Consider the following 19,811-nt stretch of genomic DNA (forward strand, 5'->3'; position numbering starts at 1 on the left):
CGGCAACAGTAAGGACGGTGGTTTATTGGCAAGCGGAATTTTCTTAATTTTATTATTTACATTCCCGTTGTATCTTCTAAACGATAGTTCTTATAATAATCAACCTTAAGAATGAAACTATTTATTTGGATAAGGATTAATATCATGATGGGAATGTCACCATCTTTAGATTGAACACGTGTTTTGATTGAAAAAATAATAACAAAAATAAGTGTTACTTAACAATAATAACTAGACTAGATATATAGCTTCTTGGACTTTTTTATAGGTAATGAAATGAACTTTACACATGTATTATATATTTTATATGTATAAACAAAAGCTTTCGAGGCAAGCCAGTAAAGCTCCAAGTCAGTATGATTTTTTCCGACATCTCTATCAAACATCTTTATATTCAAACCTGCCGGAAGTGATACCCTGAGCAGTCGTGAAAACCGTATGAAAATACGATCTTCATCCGTTCTTCTGGGCGCAAAAACTGCTTAACTGAAACAATTTTTCAGTTTTCGCGCCCAGACAGACAGACAGACGTACTCGGGGGGCTGTATTTTAAAATATGTAAAGATAAAGAAAAGATAGAACTACCAGTGTGCAACCGTGTAGTGGTTGTTATATACATACTCGCAGTTTATATTAGCGGTACGGGTACTCTAAAGTCCCATATCTTTTTCGTAAATCGAAATTACTCTAAAGACGGCTTTCTGTGCACGCATTCTGTGTATAATAAGGGAGATTAGCAATCTGTGCTATCAATACTGACATTAGACTAGAGTGACGTTTGACTTTGACGTATTGTGTTTCTTTCAAAAATTCGTGATCATGGCGGTAGGTGTTTTGGGTTTATTCGTAAATGTAATCGAATTTAATCAGTGAAGAACTCAAAGTAAAAATGTTCAGTTTTCGGGATTAATGAAATATGTATCAGGGCTGCTTTATATTTGATTCTATTTTAATGAGTTTATGGGAAAATTTTAATTTGAAAGTCTAACCTCATCGATGGTGTAAATGTTTCGAAAGTGATCATCGTAAGTAATTGGTGTTATGGGTTTCAGCGTGTACCACCGCCGGCCAATCCTGCCTTCAAGAAGGATAAAAAGGAGAAGAAGGTTCCCAAAGATAACTCCAAAAATGTTATGCGGAACCTGCACATTAGGAAATTGTGTTTGAACATTTGTGTTGGTGAATCTGGAGACAGATTAACACGTGCTGCTAAGGTATGACTGATTATTTCATAGTTTACGCTATCTCTAGGTTATCATCGGCCGCTAACCTATAAAGGGGTAAAAAAAACGAAATATAACCTCATTCTCTGCGTGTTTTTATTGTCTTGCCATCATAAATGTGAATAGAACACTATGCTTTTCGATACAGCATGGTTAGGATTGAAATAAAATAAAGCCCCTATGATTCTTTAACTGGGATGATGATGCATAAAATATGTGTGAATTGTCTTGATTAGGTATTTCTCTTCCATCTGAGTGTATACATATAAAAAGTTTTATTGTTGCACTTCCTTAGCAGAATCCTGAAGTTGATTTGCATTAAGAAAATATTGAATCATTGATTATTATTGTTCGAGTCACACAATATAAAATATATTTTTAATGACTGTCTTAGTTAATTTCTATCCACTAGTCTTATTCTGTTTGATATATAATGGATACTCCACCAATGTGGTCTTGTATGTTGCTTTACGAGATCATAAGTCTTTCCTGTATAATGTGTTGTCCTTGTCCTTACCATATGCATGAAATTGTTCAAGAAACATAATTATTATTGTGTTGTCTTTGTATATTCATGCTAGATCAATATTTGTATCGCAACTTTTGGGTATCATAATGTGGTACCTAGAATTCTAGGTCAAATAACATTTTCAATAATTAACTAAGATTGTAATTATGATTACTTTTTTTTTAGGTGTTTGATAAGTTACATAATCTTAAATTTATTTGTATTCACTTCAGGTGTTGGAACAGCTGACTGGTCAACAGCCCGTATTCTCGAAGGCCCGCTACACTGTTAGGTCTTTTGGTATCCGTCGTAATGAAAAGATTGCAGTTCATTGCACTGTACGGGGAGCCAAGGCTGAGGAAATCCTTGAAAGGGGCTTAAAAGTGAGTACAGTGACATAGCACAGATTATTTATTCATGTAGTCATATACTAAATAGTTTCCCTGACTAATTTCCCCAAGGATGGTTAATCTTAGGCACTCTCTTGATTCCCTCATTGGGTTGCCATCTATTTGGATGGCAAATTCGACCAAAAAGAGATCAGTCACAGGATGTACAGCTTAACATGCTTTGCAAAGCACAAAAGTTAATCACCACCAATCTCCAAACTCTGGGCTTGTGCTAAGAATTTTTTTTACAGAATCCCAATATTATTCATTGGCCTTGACCCAGGGATTAAACCTAGGTATATACTACTGAATTTACTTCACCTGCATCATGCAATCGATAGGTACTGTGCACAAAATATATTTTACTATCCTGATGCTTGTAAAGGACCCAAACTGGCTGGATTTTCAGGTGCAATGCTTGAAGTTTGTGGATAGTCTTGAAATGCAGGTGTTTTATTAAAAGAACAATCCTTGGAAGTGTCATTTAGCAAATGTTTGTTTGCATGAATATTATTTTTAAGGAACATTTTATAGTGTTTTCTTCATAAATTCATGCTAGAGTAAATATTTCCATTGCAACTTTTGAGCACTACTACTTTACTGCTTAAAATACTCTAGAGAAATTACATTTTCTCATATAACACTAATTATGGAGATTGTATGATGAGACATTTCAAATTATGTGGAATAAACAAAATACATTACATTACATATACATATAATAATAGGCAGATATTTAACTGATTTGTATTGCTTGCAGGTAAGAGAATATGAATTGAGACGTGACAACTTCTCAGCAACTGGTAACTTTGGTTTTGGTATCCAGGAACACATTGATCTGGGTATCAAATATGACCCCTCCATTGGTATTTACGGTTTGGACTTCTACGTCGTCCTTGGAAGGCCAGGTGAGACACAAACCCTCATGTTTATTGCTAGCAATGGGTGCATTAATATGCATTCCTTATAAATTCAGATTAAATTTGGGAGTCATTAGGTTATAGTATGATTGGATGTTTCATATGCTCCGAGTATAATGCACATTTGTTCAAGAGTGCAGACAGTTTTGTCTTTGCTCTGTAAAGTATGTGCCATATCAAGCTTTTCTTCAGTTAAAGAACTATTGTAATAAATTGTTCTCATGAAAACAAAGGTACAAAAAAAACAATTCATTCTCCCATTGGCATAGAAACTACACTTTATAGATCAGTCAGTCTTTATTCAAAGAGCTGTGGACACAGCCAAATAACTAGAGGTTAGATGAAAAACTAGGGCCACATTCTTTGGCGATGCAATGATTGATTTTGTATCATTATTTTCTTTGGGATAGCGCTTTAGATTCATCAATGACCTACAATAGTTTACCAGTGGACTATTATAGGCCTTAAAATTCAAACCATTGCCGGCATCTTCTCTATTGAATCCGCCTTCCGAACCATATAGTCACAAAGTGCAGACAGACATCCTTGACTTTTCAAAAGTGCATACAATATGCACACTTCAAATAAATGAATTTTGAATTTAAATTTATTGATGAATAACAACTTTAATTCATATTTTGTTAAATTATATCTTCTTGTCAATCAACTAATAAAAACTCCAATCACCTCCAAATAAAATAAAGAAAGACAAAGCAATGTGATTTTATGATTGTTTCTACTCTTCTAGGATTCAACGTAGCACATAGAAGACGCAAGACTGGCAAGGTCGGATTTCCTCACCGTTTGACAAAGGAGGACGCCATGAAGTGGTTCCAACAAAAATACGATGGTATCATCCTTAACAGCAAAAAGTAAATTAAGAAAAAAATAAATGTTTTATAAACACTTATCTGATTTTATTTACGTAACTGATCCCACTAAGTTAATCATTAGGGGCTCATTTTTCAATCATTGCTAACTAAAATATTGATGATCGTAAAAAAAAGTTTCATTTTGCTCTAAATTACAAGTCATGTGAAAATAAAATAAGTAAGTTTTAAAATTGTATTGTTTACAACCTAAGGGTGAGCTTTACAATACATTGTTATTGCCATTATTTAAAAAAATTAATCCGTGAGGCGTGCAATGCAACTGCATGCATGAGTGTCCTTTATCATTTTCATATGCGATTGTGAAGCTTTGGCGATACGGATACGGTGATGCGGGTAGGCAAGTGGGAATGGTAAGTTACATATATGTGCAAAGTGATATTTTCTACCTACGCTATGGTATCGAAGGCAGAAAATTGCACACTTGGCACTCCTCACTAACACGTCGATCCCGATATTACATGACTTATAATTGTTGAAAGTTTTTGCGTTTTGAAAGCGTTTGATGTGGGATTCAATATAGTTGTAGTTCTAAAAAAAAATTAAAGTATTCGCTAAGCCTTAAATGAGGGGTTTGCTGCTGTCCTCGGAGGAGTTCTGTCCTCTATCTCCAACCACATTCATCATATTCATCATACACAAAGTTTGGGCAAACTTAAACACATATTACAACCTTTATAGTACAAAAATTATTATTTAAATCTGTTATAATTTGTCGGAGCTATGGTGTAAAATCGTCGAAACACTTTGATCCCCTCTACCAAAGGAACCGAGCTTAATGTCAGGATAAAAAGTATCCTATATTACTTGTAACACTTCCAAGAATATGTGTACAAAGTTTCATGAGGATCGGTTAAGTAGTTTTTGCGTGAAAGCGTAACAAACAAAATTACATTGACATTTATAATATTAGTAGGGATAGGGATAGGGATAATTAATGTGTAGAAAGATACTAAGAGAAGACTGTCACTAAAAAAGAGCGCGTCTTCGAGGTTGTCAGTTTACGATCAATCATAACAGTTGCTTAGAAACGAACCCACCTAGAATGGTCGGGCGTCAACGGGACGACAGGTTTGATTATTTGTTTGATCAATACGTCAGTTTCGATGTGTTTGCGATGATAGTTTCAAGGCGGTTAAATTTATTATAATTTACCTACGAATAAGGCATAATGGCTGGCCAATTTGGTCGGTATGACGACGACGAAGATGATGTTCTTGCGCCTAAGGAGCCGCAGGTTACGTCCCAGGACCCGAATGAACGAAAGGCAGGAAGGGCCTTACGTATCAAACGTAGACAAGAAGCTCTTAAAAGGTAAACCTATTCAATGCTCATATATCGTGCCTACTAAACGCATTATTATAATACATAATGCATGTTTATTACGCAGTACTTAAACGTGTTACCTAGGGTTGCATAGTCGCGAAACCTAATAACCGGTTCCGGATATTCGGGTAAAAAGGCCGGACCTTACATTATTGAAAATTTTGTGTCTCAGTATTTAATAGGTACGACAAAAAATATCAAAAATCAAAAATCAAAAATTCAAGCTTATTTTTATTATTACCAGTCCTCGTCCACGCTCGGCGCTCGCTCGTTCGTTTGTGATATTATGTAGGTAATAAGCCTTACAAAAGCCGGACACCGTTTATTTCGGCCGAATAGGTAATCAAAAAACCTAACTTACCCAATATAGGTATGTAAGATCTTATCTCTAAAACCAAACTATTATTACCTAGTACTAATAAGTTACAGGTACCTATTTACTTCTCTGTTAGCTCATGGCACTCCGCGGAGAAAGGAGAGGGCTATCTTCGGTGTATCAATACATAATAAAGTGACGAATTTTTTTGCACGGTTTGTTGATTCAGTTTCTTTGCTCCCTCTAGAGTTCTAGACTCTAGAGGGAGCAAAGAAACTGAAACTGAAACATCCCGGGTGTAAAGATCTGAACGCACTTCATAGGTACCTACCTGATAAAATTTAAAAGGGAATTATGAACCTCCGCCTTAGGAAGTCTACCTATTTTAAATAACCATGATATAAACTGGTACCTACCACGTTACAAAATATTTCCTAGAGCTGAACAACCTACAGAAGAAACATTTAAAGAGGAAGAACCCGGTCCAATAGAACAAGCGACGACTGCCGCCGCTGAAGAGCTACAACGCTTGGCTTTAGATGGTGCGGCCAAAGTCACCAATGTCAAGGTCACAACCGACGAACGCGAGGTGGTGCGCCGATCGCTGTTCTCTGAGAAAATGCAATGTAAGGATAATAGATCTGCTGTGCCAAAGAAACAGGCCATTTTTTGCTTAAACAGACTTCTACAATTGTTTGCATCTACAAAAGTATCTATCGTACCTATTGCTTATGACAAGTCTGAAACTCTGTTATAGCAAAATGTTAAAAACTCGCCTTTTTTATTAGCACGGCAAGGATTTTAAACTCCCAATTTGATTGATTGTCAGTATTTTATTTTTATAATGACTGAGTTAGTGTTTGATTGCTATCTTACCGATTCGAAATGACGACGCAGTCTTGAATAAACTGGAATGGAAAAATACCGAAATAAAATTGCCACTATTGATAACCGACTGACATACAATAGCGTCGCGTCGCGTCGGTTCGATAATGGAGCCAGCAGCTTTTTGCAAAAGGTCAAGAACTAACTTGAAAAAACAGTCGTGGGCTTATACTAATATTTATTAGGTATTATTATACCTACATCGTTACCTACCCGGAGTTAAGAAGTTGTTAATGTACGCTCATCTGTTCCTGAAGTTATAAGCCGTGAGTTTCGGTTCGTATCACTAACATGTGATAATAGTCGTTAAAGCCCTAAAACAAAGGCTGTGCCTATCCGTGAAAGATTGCATTGGTATTTAGGGTTAATGCGTTAATAACTTCATAACCATTTTCCGATGGGGTTTAGGTTTGAATTTGAATTTGAATTTTTTTATTTAATGGAAGACACACTTGTAGTTTGGAATTACAATATTGTTTAGAGCCTATAGGATGGCGATGTGTGAATTGTCGTAGTATATTTATTTATTTATTAAAAATACCAACAACCTGTATAACACCTTAGCAGCTGGCAAGTACGTCAATCGAAACGTATACCAATGGAATGCAAGGAAAGATACATTACATTGCCTGTTGTGTGTGTGTGATACGTTAAGATAATTTGAAGCTATACATCCCAGGATGTAATGTACATTAATATACATTATACCTGCCGTGTGTGAAGTCCTTAAGGTGTTAAGTTATATATGTATGTAAAGTATTTCGATTTATTGTTATTATAATATAAGTATTTTGTTTAGATTATATCCTACAGGCTACAGGTATTTCATAGGCTGAGGATGTTAAAAAATTAGCATCTGTTGCACGATCCTTATTATTATTTTTGTTTTTATTAGATTCGTTAGAAAAATTAGAAATGGAAGCAGCTGATGCACAGACACAGTACGACGCCATAACTGCGAACTGGGACGTTATGTTCGAGATAAAGGATCCTCTAGACATCGAAGCGTCGATCAAGGAGCAAAAAGGGAAATGCGACGAGCTTCTGGCGCAAAAGGATCAGTTGATCGATGAGTTGAAAAGTGATCTTAAGAAAATGGATATGGCTTACTATGAGGATTTAGATAAGCAGGTTAACAATATTGATATAAATTCTGTATTTTCCCATTTTCCAAACGTATATAGGAACTTTATTGCTTTGTCTTTAAGCGTGTGCGCGCGCACGTGTGTGCGTGCGTGTGTGTGAGAGTGTGTGCGTTGTCTGCATTATGTAGATACCTACGTGGTTCTCAGATATATGTATGTCCAAATGTTCGGATATTGTTACTATTAAACTACTGGACGCATTATAGTACCTACTTAGGTAAAAGTATAGGTACTTATTGCAATATTGCAACACACAGATGCAAAACATAAGTACGTAGTCGTACCTACTTTTGCAATAAAAAAATGTGGAAACCGCTAAGCGCTACCGATAGATATATATTGTAGACACATAGGCGGTCCTTATTCATGAGTTCGTTCGCGTGGTGCATCGCCAAGCGTTCGCCGATAATAAAAGCTGAATAACTTCAGAATTCCTAACATTCCTGATCAATTCAAACTGTAAAAATTAGGTATGTTGATTAAACTATAATCATTATTCTTATTTTCAGGACAAGGATATAAAAGAGCTTTCAGACCGGATCGAAAAGCAAATCACTATAATGCAGAGGGCATACGAAAAACAGTTGTTTCTGATAGAGCAAGCGATAACGATTGAACGCGAAGTTCTAGTGGATCACAACAATAAGCGATGGGAGGCGCTTTACAAACAACGCGATAAAGAAGAAGTGGCACATTTGGAATATAAATTGGAGCAGGTGAGTGAGATATATTTTTTTATTTATACATGAAAGCTTTTTTATTCATTAATGTCGTATAACGTCGTTTTAGTCGGTCGACGGTCGTTGTAGTTAGTTAGGGGGCGTCCATAAATTACGTAAGGTGTTTTTTTAATTTTTCTGTACCCTCCCTCCCCACCTGGTGAGATATCGTGAGATTTTATTTAACCCCATTCCCCATCCCCCAATCTCACATGAGATTTTTCAAATTCTTTCGTGAACGCGTTGGATTGTTATTGTAAACAGAAAAAAAAAATTGCTTCGTGCTTTTACATACGACTAGTTAAGACTAGTAATTAATATTGCTGAGAGTTTAATTTTAAGTGTGCTAAAAATTTAACAAAAAAAATTAATTAAACATCTCACGTTAAAAATCTCACGTCAAATTAAAATTGACAGTCTTACTTGGTTCCTATCGTTCTACAATGTAGCAGTATGTTTTTCCCACAGCTGGTTTTATTCTTTTAATTAACACCTTAGGTAATCGTTGCAGATAGGCACCGAGGACAAACCTCTGCGGTTTTTTCGGTGTTTTTATACTAACCATTTTATTGTAATTGCTTTATTTGATAAATAAAAAAAAAAAAAAAAAAAAAAAACGTATTTTATGAAGGCCCCCTGAGCAATATTTTTTATTTATACATAAAGGTCTTTTTATTAATTAATGTGGTATAACGTCGTTTTAGTTGGTAATTAGTAAACAGTGTTTTTCACGCTCCGTCAATTGTAAACTGTAAGTTGAAGTGTTATAAAACACTGCGTAACTATTTCGACGTTATGCCACGTTTGAGAATTGATTTGACGGCCGATTAGCGCAGTGCGCAGCGATCCTGCTTTCTGAGTTCAATGCCGTGGGTTCGATTCCCACGACTGGAAAATGTTTGTGTGATGAACATGAATGTTTTTCAGTGTCTGGGTGTTTATATATATCTATATTATAAGTATTTATGTATATTATTCATAAAAATATTCATCTGTCATCTTTGTACTCATAACACAAGCTACGCTTACTTTGGGGCTAGACGGCGATGTGTGTATTGTCGTAATATATTTATTATTTATTTACTATTGTTTATTAATAAGCCCGAATACTTGATAACGTAGACACGGCGCGTGCTTTATCTAATAGGAGAAGTGCGCTGAAACATTCTCAGCTTGAAAATGTTACTAGCTATCACAGGCATAGCTCTATACGCGAGGGATATCCTTAGCGTATCCTGGAAGAGATCACTTTTAGTGACACCGCCTTTTGCACATAATTTATGTGCAAAAGGCGGCGGTAAGAGTTCCTGTGTGCGTTTCCTTTATTATGCAATAAAGTTGTTAAATAAAATAAATAAACATATTTCTCTTATCCATACTCATTGTGGTCCTATCTGTCAAGGAGACATATTAGCATCTGATAAGCGTCAAGCGTCACACGTTTGTGACCAGGTGCTGCGTGGTTATGACAAGGGTGCACTCCCAAACCCTCCGCTATCTAACGTAACCTTGTTTCTTCTTCAAGCTGGAGGAACATAAATTGGAAGTTGAAGCGATTATGTGGGATCATCACGCTAAATATCGGGAAGCGAAAATTGAGCTAGAAACACTGATACAGGAGCTACAGAAGGAGTTGGAGAAACTAAAAGCGACTTGTGTAATTAATACTGAAAAAATTGGGTACACTTACCAGGTCAGTAACAATTTTTTTTATTGAATGTTTAATAATTATAATAAATAGCGGCTAGTAAGATTTGTGAATTGGGAATCCGCTGTAGGATGGGACTTTTAGATATGTGTAAAACGCAGCAATAGGATAGGATCGTTTGTTTCCACAGCATAGCAAATAATGCGACGATTGTATAAGTGTGATACAAATCATCACCATTATTAACCCGAGACTCCACACCGAATGAGTAGGGTTTAGACCGTAGTCTACTATGCAGGCCATTTGCCATTGGTAGACTTCACACGCCTTTAAAAATACTATCGAGAACACACAGGCATGCGGGCTTAATCCGGATGTTTTCCTTCTACATTCAAACAAGTAAATTTTATTTATTTATTTAATTAATTTACATAGTGTACATAGCAACTACAAATATGTAAAAACTTCACAAGTTATTAAGATCGTAGCCAGCCTTCCTCAATTATACATGAAATTACACAACGAGCAAATAGTGAGAGATTTTAACAAAAAGACTTAAAATAAAATTTATAATTATAATACAACGCAAGTATGTTTATGGTGGTGCTATGTATATGTAGATATGTATAAGAGGTGTGTATTGAATGTATGCAAAGTAATTTGTTTAGTATAGGTATACATGTCCGAAAACATACACAACTCCTAGAAATTAGTTTTTTGCCGGTGTTAAAACTCACCTCCCGAAAGGGAGGCAGAAGTGTAAACCATTAGGCATTATCACCGCGTACATATAATTGTATCTTGCAAATATCCGGATCTTAGCAAAACCTTACCTAAGGGATATGTATTCTTTATCGATGTGGTTACAACAAAGTGCTCTTTTCCAAACCTAATTTTATGTAAAAGGTGCTGAAAAAGAGGGAAGAGGAGAACGTTTTTGTGAGATCGCAACAAAAGAGAAAACTGAACAAGATGTCCGACATGGCCAACTCTCTCCGTTCCAAGATACGTAAAGCTGCTGAAGACGGCGCGCTTGAGGAGATCAAGGCCGATGCGGAAATCGTTAAGTTGATGCAAGCTATGGACGATTTGGAGAAAAAGTGTCGGCACTTCTCTCACGTTAACAACTACAAGTTTAGTCAGGTTAGAATCATCATCATAAATAGCTTAAACACTGACCTCCTATCTTATAAGAGAGAAAGTCTTAGAGCTTTGACGATGGTGATTCAAGATAAATGAATTTTTAGTATTACCTAGTACCTAGTAGGCTAGTAGAGCTTTTTGTGACAGAGCTTGTCCGGGAAGTATTACTTGTTCATTTGTCCCTAAGCAGCATTGTTGTACACCCATCTGAAGAGCATGGTGGCTGGTGTAGGTAATTACAGGTACATGCGGTTTAACACCTACGCTTCAGAATGATGCACACAAGAGGGCATTTTTTTGGACGCATTTTTCTGACAGGATCAATTTTTAGCGATAAGGCGGCAAATTGTACAAATTTTATTTCAATGTGTCGTATTTTGTTATTATTGTATGAGCTTTCCCTAGCGCAATGGAGAGCGCTGTGAATTTAATTAGGAGGGCCCCGGGTTCGATTCCAAATTAAAAAATAATAATTGGAAGGTCAATTTGGGAATTAATTTCTGAACTTTCTTTAGAGTTAGATGAAAAACTCGTTTTTACACAGAAAAAATATTATTTATATCGTTTTTAGTATTTTTCTCACCGTTTAAACCTTCCCTAGACTTCCACGAATATATCAAAACCTAAATAAGTCTAATCAGTAGGTACACCCGTTCTTTTAGCGAGACGAACAGGAAAAGAACGAAACGCGCATAGTACCTACGCTACGCGACGCGTTCCTAATAAAGTGACAGGGTCACATGATTTTAATTTTGTATGTGATAGAAAAATAGACAAAAAATAGAAAATATTTATTAGAATAACTCAGTACAGTAAATCTTTGGAATCCTGACCCCTAAACTAGGAAATCCCGTATCTTAGGGGCCATGATGTTAGGGCTGTATCTGATTTGTTCCAGTAAAAACTGTGGCAGTGTTTAACTATTAGGTTTTCGTCTTCACAGATAGGTCTCAGAGACAGTACATAATTTCCCTGTAAAGCGAAAGTATTATTTCGATTTTCATTTAGAACACGTAGTAGAAATTAATTTATTTCCGGGATACAGGTTTGGCGCATGTCTGCGGCGCGCTGTGGGGCTTTGATGCGGCGCGTACGCGTGGCCGAGGTGGCACTACATGCACACATTCTGGCAGAGCCGCCGCCGCAGGCACCGCCCCCACCACCGAAGAGTCCCCTTGCTAAATACGGTAATCTTGGTAAAAAAATGGTAAAAAATGGTATCACTATCAACCTATTACCAGCTCATTACATTGAACAGATCTCACCTAAAAATTGGGGAGGTTCAGGCCGTAGTCTCCACGCTAAATATGGTAACTCATCATTAATAATAATAATAAAATCATATTGTATTCACACGATTGTTAAATAGTGACAGAAATACATTAAGCTATGTATTTCTGTATTGTACTGTCTGTCAATACTATTTTTGGTTGAATCACTAAATTCAAATTCAAAATTCATTTATTTCAAGTAGGCCTACTTTATAAGCACTTTTGAAACGTCAAGTATGTATGTTTGTAGTGACTCTACAACCGGTTCGGAAAGCAGATTATACCGAGAAGAGCCGACAAGAAACTCAGTAGTTGCTCTTTTACAACATCAACATTTACAATCATTTTTCTATCTTGCGGGAGATGAGAGCGAGGCTGGCTGCCAATCTACCTTGTCATTATGATACACTGATATCTAAACTGAGTAAAAACTCGTATTATAGCACTAACGTACTACCAGCTCATTCTATGGTCTCGCTTAAGAATGAGAAGAGTTCAGGCCGCAGTCCACACCCTAGAACTTCCTCCACCACCAAATACTCCAAGTCTCCTTGCTAAATGTGGTAATTAACGTATTACCGGCTCGTTACATGGCACAGGTCTCCCTTAAGAATGTGAAAGGATTGAGTCATTAGTCTACCAGGCTGGCACCGCCCTCGGCAACAAAGAGTGCCGCTAAATATGGTAAACTTATCATTATTAACCAATACCGGCTCATTACATATCGCATTAACAGGTATCACTTTGGAATGAGAAGGTTTTAAGACGTATTCGAGTACGCTGGCCGAGTGCGTATTGTATCGCAATACGCACTCGGACGCACGCATTCACGCACCTTTGAGTACATTATTGAAAACTCTCAGGCATGCAGGTTCAACGTTTAGTTCAGGATATTTTTCTTCACTGTTAAAAAAAGTGATAATTTAATTGCTTGCATTCGATTATTCTGTCAGTACTAGCCAAAACTTATGAAAGGCGTTCTCCACCCCATTGCATTTGAGAGCACGTTAAGCCATATAGAGGCTAGTTTCTGACAGAGAATAAAAATATTTAAAAATTATTAAAAGTTTTGGTCCCTCGAGCCGGATAAATAATTTACAAAATAATTGCCAACTCAAATTGCTAAAAGCTAGAATGAAAGGTACGATTCCTTTGTAGATGTTCCAGTTATCAATCCCAATGCATCTGAAGTTAACACTCCAGCAAGTAAGGTAGCAGAAGAGGCTAAAGAAAATTTGGTATGTATTAATTTGGCCGTCCAATGTTTAGTATAATTCATAACATTGCACTACTTAGAAATAAATAATGTTAAAATTTAATTGGCCGCTTAGTTTCGTACTTTTTGCTTTATTTCTATACATAGGTAAATGATGATAAAAATTTCATTTTAGGTTCGACATATTCTTCAATTGGTAGCGGATAACACAGGTTTCTTGGTGGAAGACCGTTTGTTAAAGCTGATTGAGAAATATCCCTTAACTTCGCGTAATCTTTGCACCCTGGATTCTATTTTTATGGTGATTAACGTATTTACTTGTTGTAATTATTTTAAACCAGCGTTTTATTTTGTGTATGGAAAAGACTGTGTAGTGGCGGGAGCAACGTGCCCTTTTTTAAGTTAGTTGATCTGGGTGCTTTTCTACCTACTTACCTATACCTACTTATACGATCGCGTGAAAGTTAACTACGATTTCAATGAAATCTAAAGAGCCCCATCTCGTTAAAATACTGGAAAACTAGATATTAGCACTAAATCATATTTTGATCAATATTTCAGGCTTTGGAGATCCAAGCCGAAGAAGACATAGAATTACTGTGTAAAATATTTCTGAATTACGCCTTTTGTCCAATATGCATTGGTTTGGAAGCAGCTTCGGATATTATGGACGGTTCAACCATAGCGGTAAGAGAGTTAAGATATCTTTTTTGAATTATCTACTTTGTACTTTTGCCGCTTATGAAAAAGAAAGAGTAATGCTATTCATATAGCATTACTCGTACTCCTTTGATTTGAAAAAGCAGTTGAGCTTGTGAAAGAGCGTGTCCGGGGAAGTACTATCGCCATGCTCATTTCTGCCGCTAAGCAGCATTGTTGCTACGCTGTGTTCCGGTCAGAAGGGCGTGGATGCTGGTGTAATTGCAATCACATGAGGCTTAACACCTATGCCTCAAATTGATGGACGCAGGAGGTCGTGTTGCAGAACGTGGTCCTTGCATGCTTTGCGATGCCTAGTGCTCTTTTTATAAGCGATAGATTTCCACTTAACATGAGTGGGCCATCTGCTGGGTCCGTCAATGATTACTCTAGAAAAAAAAATGGCGGATTATTGGATAGAAGCAGGCGTTACTTTATGGAATTACATGATATATTCATTTTCAATTAAGCTTAATTTGCTATAGCCTACTCCGCGAAAAGCAAGAGAATCAGTATGGTGTAATTTATAATTGCTTTAATCCCTACACTAAACAGATCCACGCAGGTTTCGCTCCGAAACCGGAGCATCCTCAGGAGATGTTACTTAACAATGAATAATTGTTAAGTGGCGGTAGGATTTCCGCAGACGTTATGTTGCGAAAACCTCTACTACTACTTAAACTAAATAAACAAATAAATTTATATAAATAAATAAATATACTACGACAATACACACATCGCCATCTAGTCCCAAAGTTAGCGTAGCTTGTGTTATGGGTACTAAGATAACTGATGAATAACTTTATGAATAATATACATAAAACTTAAAATATATAGATAAACACACAGACGCTGAAAAATATTCATTTTAATCACACAAACATTGTCGAGTTGTGGGAATCGAAACCACGGCCTTGGACTCAGAAAGCAGGGTCGCTGCCCGCCAATCGGCCGACTTAAATGCAACTTATATGCCTCTGTAATAAAACTTACGATTTGTTCAGGCTGGGCATTCAATGCAAGAGGATTCTCATCACGTCAGCATTAATGTCAAGGGATTGAGAGGGGAACGATCCTCAACATCGCGAGCCCGTTCCAGTGTCCACAGAAGCATTTCCGCGAGCACCACACGTTCCGGCCATGTTGCTTTTAAGTAAAACTACTCGCGAAATTAATCAATCAGAAATCTTTAGATAGTAGATTGAATTTAGTGTTGCTGGTAAAGGTATTCTTTTCCCTTTCCTTACCGTAGATAAGGAACAACAATCATCAACAACACTTCAACCGATTGACGTCCACTGCTGGACCTAGGTCCTTTGTAGGGAGTTCCAAAATCCACGGTCATGGGCCTGTGCACCCAACGACTCCCAGTGATTCGTTTTAGGTCATCTGTCTACCTCGTTGTAGGTCGACCAATACTGCGTTCAGATAAGGATAGCACGATTCATTTCAATCTGCAAACTATGGATTGGACAGATTATTACTAACGGCTTGAATAAGCGAGAAGTTTCGAAGACTTCCCTGGCGCTTCTTAGCGTTGTGGTCTTTTAAGGGGAAGTCCCAGGTTCGAATTTTAACAGAAAAATTCAATACTTAATAATGTTTTCGCCCGACCCGGGATTCGTAAACAGAAGTTGTGATCTGAAATTGGACATGCTGACCACAAAGTCACCGATTAAGTTACTGTAGTAAGAAACCTCAAGCAAAATGTACTTAATGTTACTTATTTGAGAGTCGTAGATGCAGTGCTAAAGATTTTCTTTTTAAAAAAGCTTCGTCAAGAGAGCTGGATGTTAAAGTGTCTATAAAATTGAGCGTTAAAAAGTGGTTTAGAAGTTCCATTTTACTGTAGATTTATAGTTTTACAATGTTTGAAATTACCTTGCATAATTTAGTTTTTTACCAATAATGTATAACAGATTACAGTATTATCTTTTAAAATAAAAGTTTACTTGTGCTGTGAATAATTATAATTGTTAAATAGGGGACACGAATTATCCGCTGCTGATCAACTACTGATGGCTGAAGCTGATGAAATAATGCAGAAGTGCGGCGATCCAAAAGGTTACCATTTTACATTTTGTTTCTGCGTAAAACAAAAATAAAGAACGCTAAGAAATCTAAGAAGAAAACAAATAACCTACCAAAGAGAAAATATTTAAAACAAACGATATCCCTCAGAATAATGAATCATTATTCAGAGCGTTATCCATAAACCAACTGTATTTTTTTGTAACTCACTTTATCATGTAAACAACATTTTCTTAGGTTTTTATTGTCCTTCTACAAAAAACTGTTTACATAATAAGGAAAGCAAGAAAAGTGGGCCTTAGATGCATATTTAAATTCAAGATTGTGGGGGGGGGGAGTTCGGACGAGCTCTGTCACAAAACGCTCTACTGCTACTTAAAACTTTACCTTTAGAATATCTACCTACAATACAAAAGATCGAACCATCGTTCAGCCACTATTGCAGCAGTGCTTTGTGTCCAAAAACGTCACTTCACATCCGCGGAATGTTGCTAGCTTAAAAACTTTTCCCATTTTCCCTATTTTATGGCAAACGTTTAGAACATTAGAGTAAAATAATTATTGTCATCTGCTAACTGGAATGGAGTGATTAACCAACTTTTCGAGAAATACTACTAAAATGGGGTTGTTTTTGATGCTTCAATATTAGTCGTGTACCTACACGGTTTCTGAATATTCTTTGCGTATTACATACAAAATTACAATTGCAATGCTATAATTACAAATTAACTATTGCATTCTTTGATCTTTGTGTATTTACAGTCAGTTTGGCTACTGCGGAGTCGACCTCGGAAGCCGGTTCGTTGGCGGGTAGACGTGGGCGAGGAGTGACCGTCTCCTCACAGCCAACACTCGTGTCGTCCAAGAAATCTAATCCGTTTCTTTGTCCATGTTAGTAAATTATTCTCTATTTTTTTAAACTTTAAAAATGAAAATTTTACAACTATTTAATAGCTCCGTCAGAAAGGCACAACTTATAATAGGGATTTTCGATGGGAGTTCGTGGAATAACCCGAATTAATTAACGTATCTCCATCACCCATACAAATAAATAAGTGTGACTCGTTGGGAATTTTCTTCTATCATCGAGACATTCGTTGCAACTATTTTTTTAAAGATGATGATGATTATTTTATCAAGATGAAATTAATTCCAATTCTTGAACGAGAAAATAAACCTACCTATTAAAAAAAATCCACCAACCAATGTAATTTATATTTTTTTACAGTGGGACATAATCTAGAAATAGAATCTATGCAAGTTTTGACGGCTTTGAACGAATTTATGGCTGTATTTGTTCCACCTGACAAGCGAAAGCTTTATGATATATTGTAAGTTGGTGATTATATAATACTATACCTGTGTTCGAGCTCATCCGCAATTGTATCGCTTTTAAAAGGGTAGCACTATTCCTCGCGGTCATGAACTCTAAAGCAGGTAAGTAGGTAACTACCTACTATGTTATGAGTTTTTTTGAAATTTATTTTATTAGATTATTAAACTGCTAACATCCAATGACATATAATAATACATATCATAATCATCATGAGAATAACAAAAATAAAAGAGAAAGACAGGAGATTGAAACCTAGAAATGACCACGGCATGTTTAATTAAAATAATCTAAGAGGTAATCAACTAACAAAATAAAAGGTAAAATTTATACCAAGAAATGGGATGATAAAAAAGTAAAACGGAAAATAAATAAATTTAATTTAAGGTAGTACTACTTACTATGTTATATATATAGTAACATTATCTATCAATAAAAAATAAAAATAAGACTAGTAATTTTTTGTGATTAGTGTAGTAGTAGTTAAGGGAACGTGTTCGTTTTTTTAATAACTACGTCAAATATATAATATAAGTTGCTACTGCTCTACTTGTGTTGATATTAACTATAAAGGTTCCTTTAAATTGTGCATTATTTAAGGCACTAAAAATACACATATAGACAGGTGACTTTTAAGGAAAGACTGTTGCTTAACCTTTTTTTTACTGATAAACGCGCGTAAATTTGGTGCGTTCTAAATGTAGATAGAAAAATTATTTTAAATGTTAATGTTAGAAAGGAGCAACTGCTGAGTTTCTTAAAGGCTTCTTCTCGGTAGAATCTGCCTTTCGAACTGCTGGTAGAGTCACAACATACGAACATTTAAAAGCGTTTAAAAATTAGCCCTACTTGAAATAAACGAATTTTGAATTCCGATTTTTTTTACTATTTTATTCCATAAGCCATGTAGGCAAACCAAGTGGTAACCTTATTACAATTTATTTATTATTGTTGTACCATAATTTTTTATTATTACAAACATTAATATTTGAAGTAAACAAGCTTATCTCTATAAGAGATCACAGGATGAGAGTAAGATGTTTTAATAACGAGGTATAGGCACAGAATTACGAACACACAGAAACCGTGTACACAACTAATATTGAAGCATCAAAAACCATTCAACTTTAGTGTTGTTTCTCGAACAAACGGTTAGTTACTTCATACCATTTAGCATCTGAAAGTAATCATTTTACCACTAATGACCTAAACGTTTACCATAAAATGGGGGAAAATGAGAAAAATTTTGAGAGCTAGCAACATTCCGCGAGTGTAAAGTGAGACGTGTGTGGGCGTTTTCACTGTTTTTGGACACAACGCACTGCATACAATAATGGCTGAATGAGGATTCTGTATTGTCTTAATTCTGTGGGTATAGGTATGTGATATTTATTCGTAGTATGCACTCTAAAGATTTCTCTTGAGGGTTGATCGAAGTTCTCTACACTAAATTGACTTGCTTTTTCTTGGAATCTTTAACAGGGATAGTCTTAAACCTCCAGGCTTTACTACGCCATCCCGGAAGTTGACGGCCCAGGAAATAGAACAGTATTGGTCTCATTGGAAGAATTTATTCCCAACAGAAAAGGATCGTTTTTGGGATGGATTGCTATCCGGGCTTAACAACTACCTCACAATACTACAAGGTAATGTTTAATTCATAGAACTAGTGGTCATCTACTGATCGAAATTCGAACATAATTAATTTAAATTATAAGTTTGAACATTATTAAGGTTAAATTGTCAACTATACTTCTTTAATCACAGATTTCGCCAAGGCTACACTGTCAATTTGCCTGTTTTTTAGAAATAAAATTATAATACAACAAATAATATAAGTATTATGAAAATTAAACTTAAGGTGCTATACTTACTTCGCGAAAAGCAGGAGCATATGTATGGTGCAATTTAGAATTTCTTTAATCTTTATACTCCACACCAAACAGATCTTCGGCAATGTACTCTACACACGTTTCGTTCCAACACCGGAGCATCCTTAGGAGATTGACTTTAAATTTTAAAATGAATAATTGTTAAGTCAAATTAGGTTGCTTGGAAGCATCCGGCTCCGCTTTCATCTTTCACAAGATAGAAAAATGAATGTTAAAATGTAAATTGTTGATGTTCGGTAGAATCTGCCTTCCGAACC

General features: G+C 36.0%; 2 protein-coding genes across 3 annotated transcripts; both read left to right on the forward strand.

Moving 5' to 3' along the window:
• Positions 1-743: 743 nt before the first annotated feature.
• Positions 744-3,948, forward strand: LOC120631139 (60S ribosomal protein L11). Of its 2 annotated transcripts, none has more exons than XM_039900587.1 (5): positions 744-825; positions 1,053-1,214; positions 1,965-2,114; positions 2,881-3,028; positions 3,789-3,948. In XM_039900587.1, exons 1-5 carry the CDS (start codon positions 820-822, stop codon positions 3,914-3,916), a joined length of 594 nt encoding a protein of 197 aa, XP_039756521.1. In that variant the 5' UTR covers positions 744-819; the 3' UTR covers positions 3,917-3,948. The 2 variants fall into 2 exon arrangements, with proteins under 2 accessions (XP_039756521.1, XP_039756520.1); XM_039900586.1 differs by lacking the exon at positions 744-825 and adding an exon at positions 895-918.
• A 1,108-nt stretch (positions 3,949-5,056) lies between these two features.
• Positions 5,057-17,664, forward strand: LOC120630994 (dynein regulatory complex protein 1). Its single transcript, XM_039900380.1, has 14 exons — positions 5,057-5,244; positions 6,011-6,198; positions 7,353-7,588; positions 8,112-8,318; positions 9,847-10,014; positions 10,876-11,112; positions 12,158-12,299; positions 13,542-13,621; positions 13,775-13,900; positions 14,161-14,286; positions 15,303-15,451; positions 16,283-16,362; positions 17,092-17,220; positions 17,558-17,664. The coding sequence occupies exons 1-14, from the start codon at positions 5,102-5,104 to the stop codon at positions 17,662-17,664; spliced, it is 2,118 nt and encodes a 705-aa protein (XP_039756314.1). The 5' UTR covers positions 5,057-5,101.
• The last annotated feature ends 2,147 nt before the right edge of the window (positions 17,665-19,811 follow it).

The sequence above is a fragment of the Pararge aegeria genome, chromosome 17 (assembly GCF_905163445.1).
Source record: "Pararge aegeria chromosome 17, ilParAegt1.1, whole genome shotgun sequence".
NCBI classification, from domain to species: Eukaryota; Metazoa; Arthropoda; class Insecta; order Lepidoptera; family Nymphalidae; genus Pararge; species Pararge aegeria.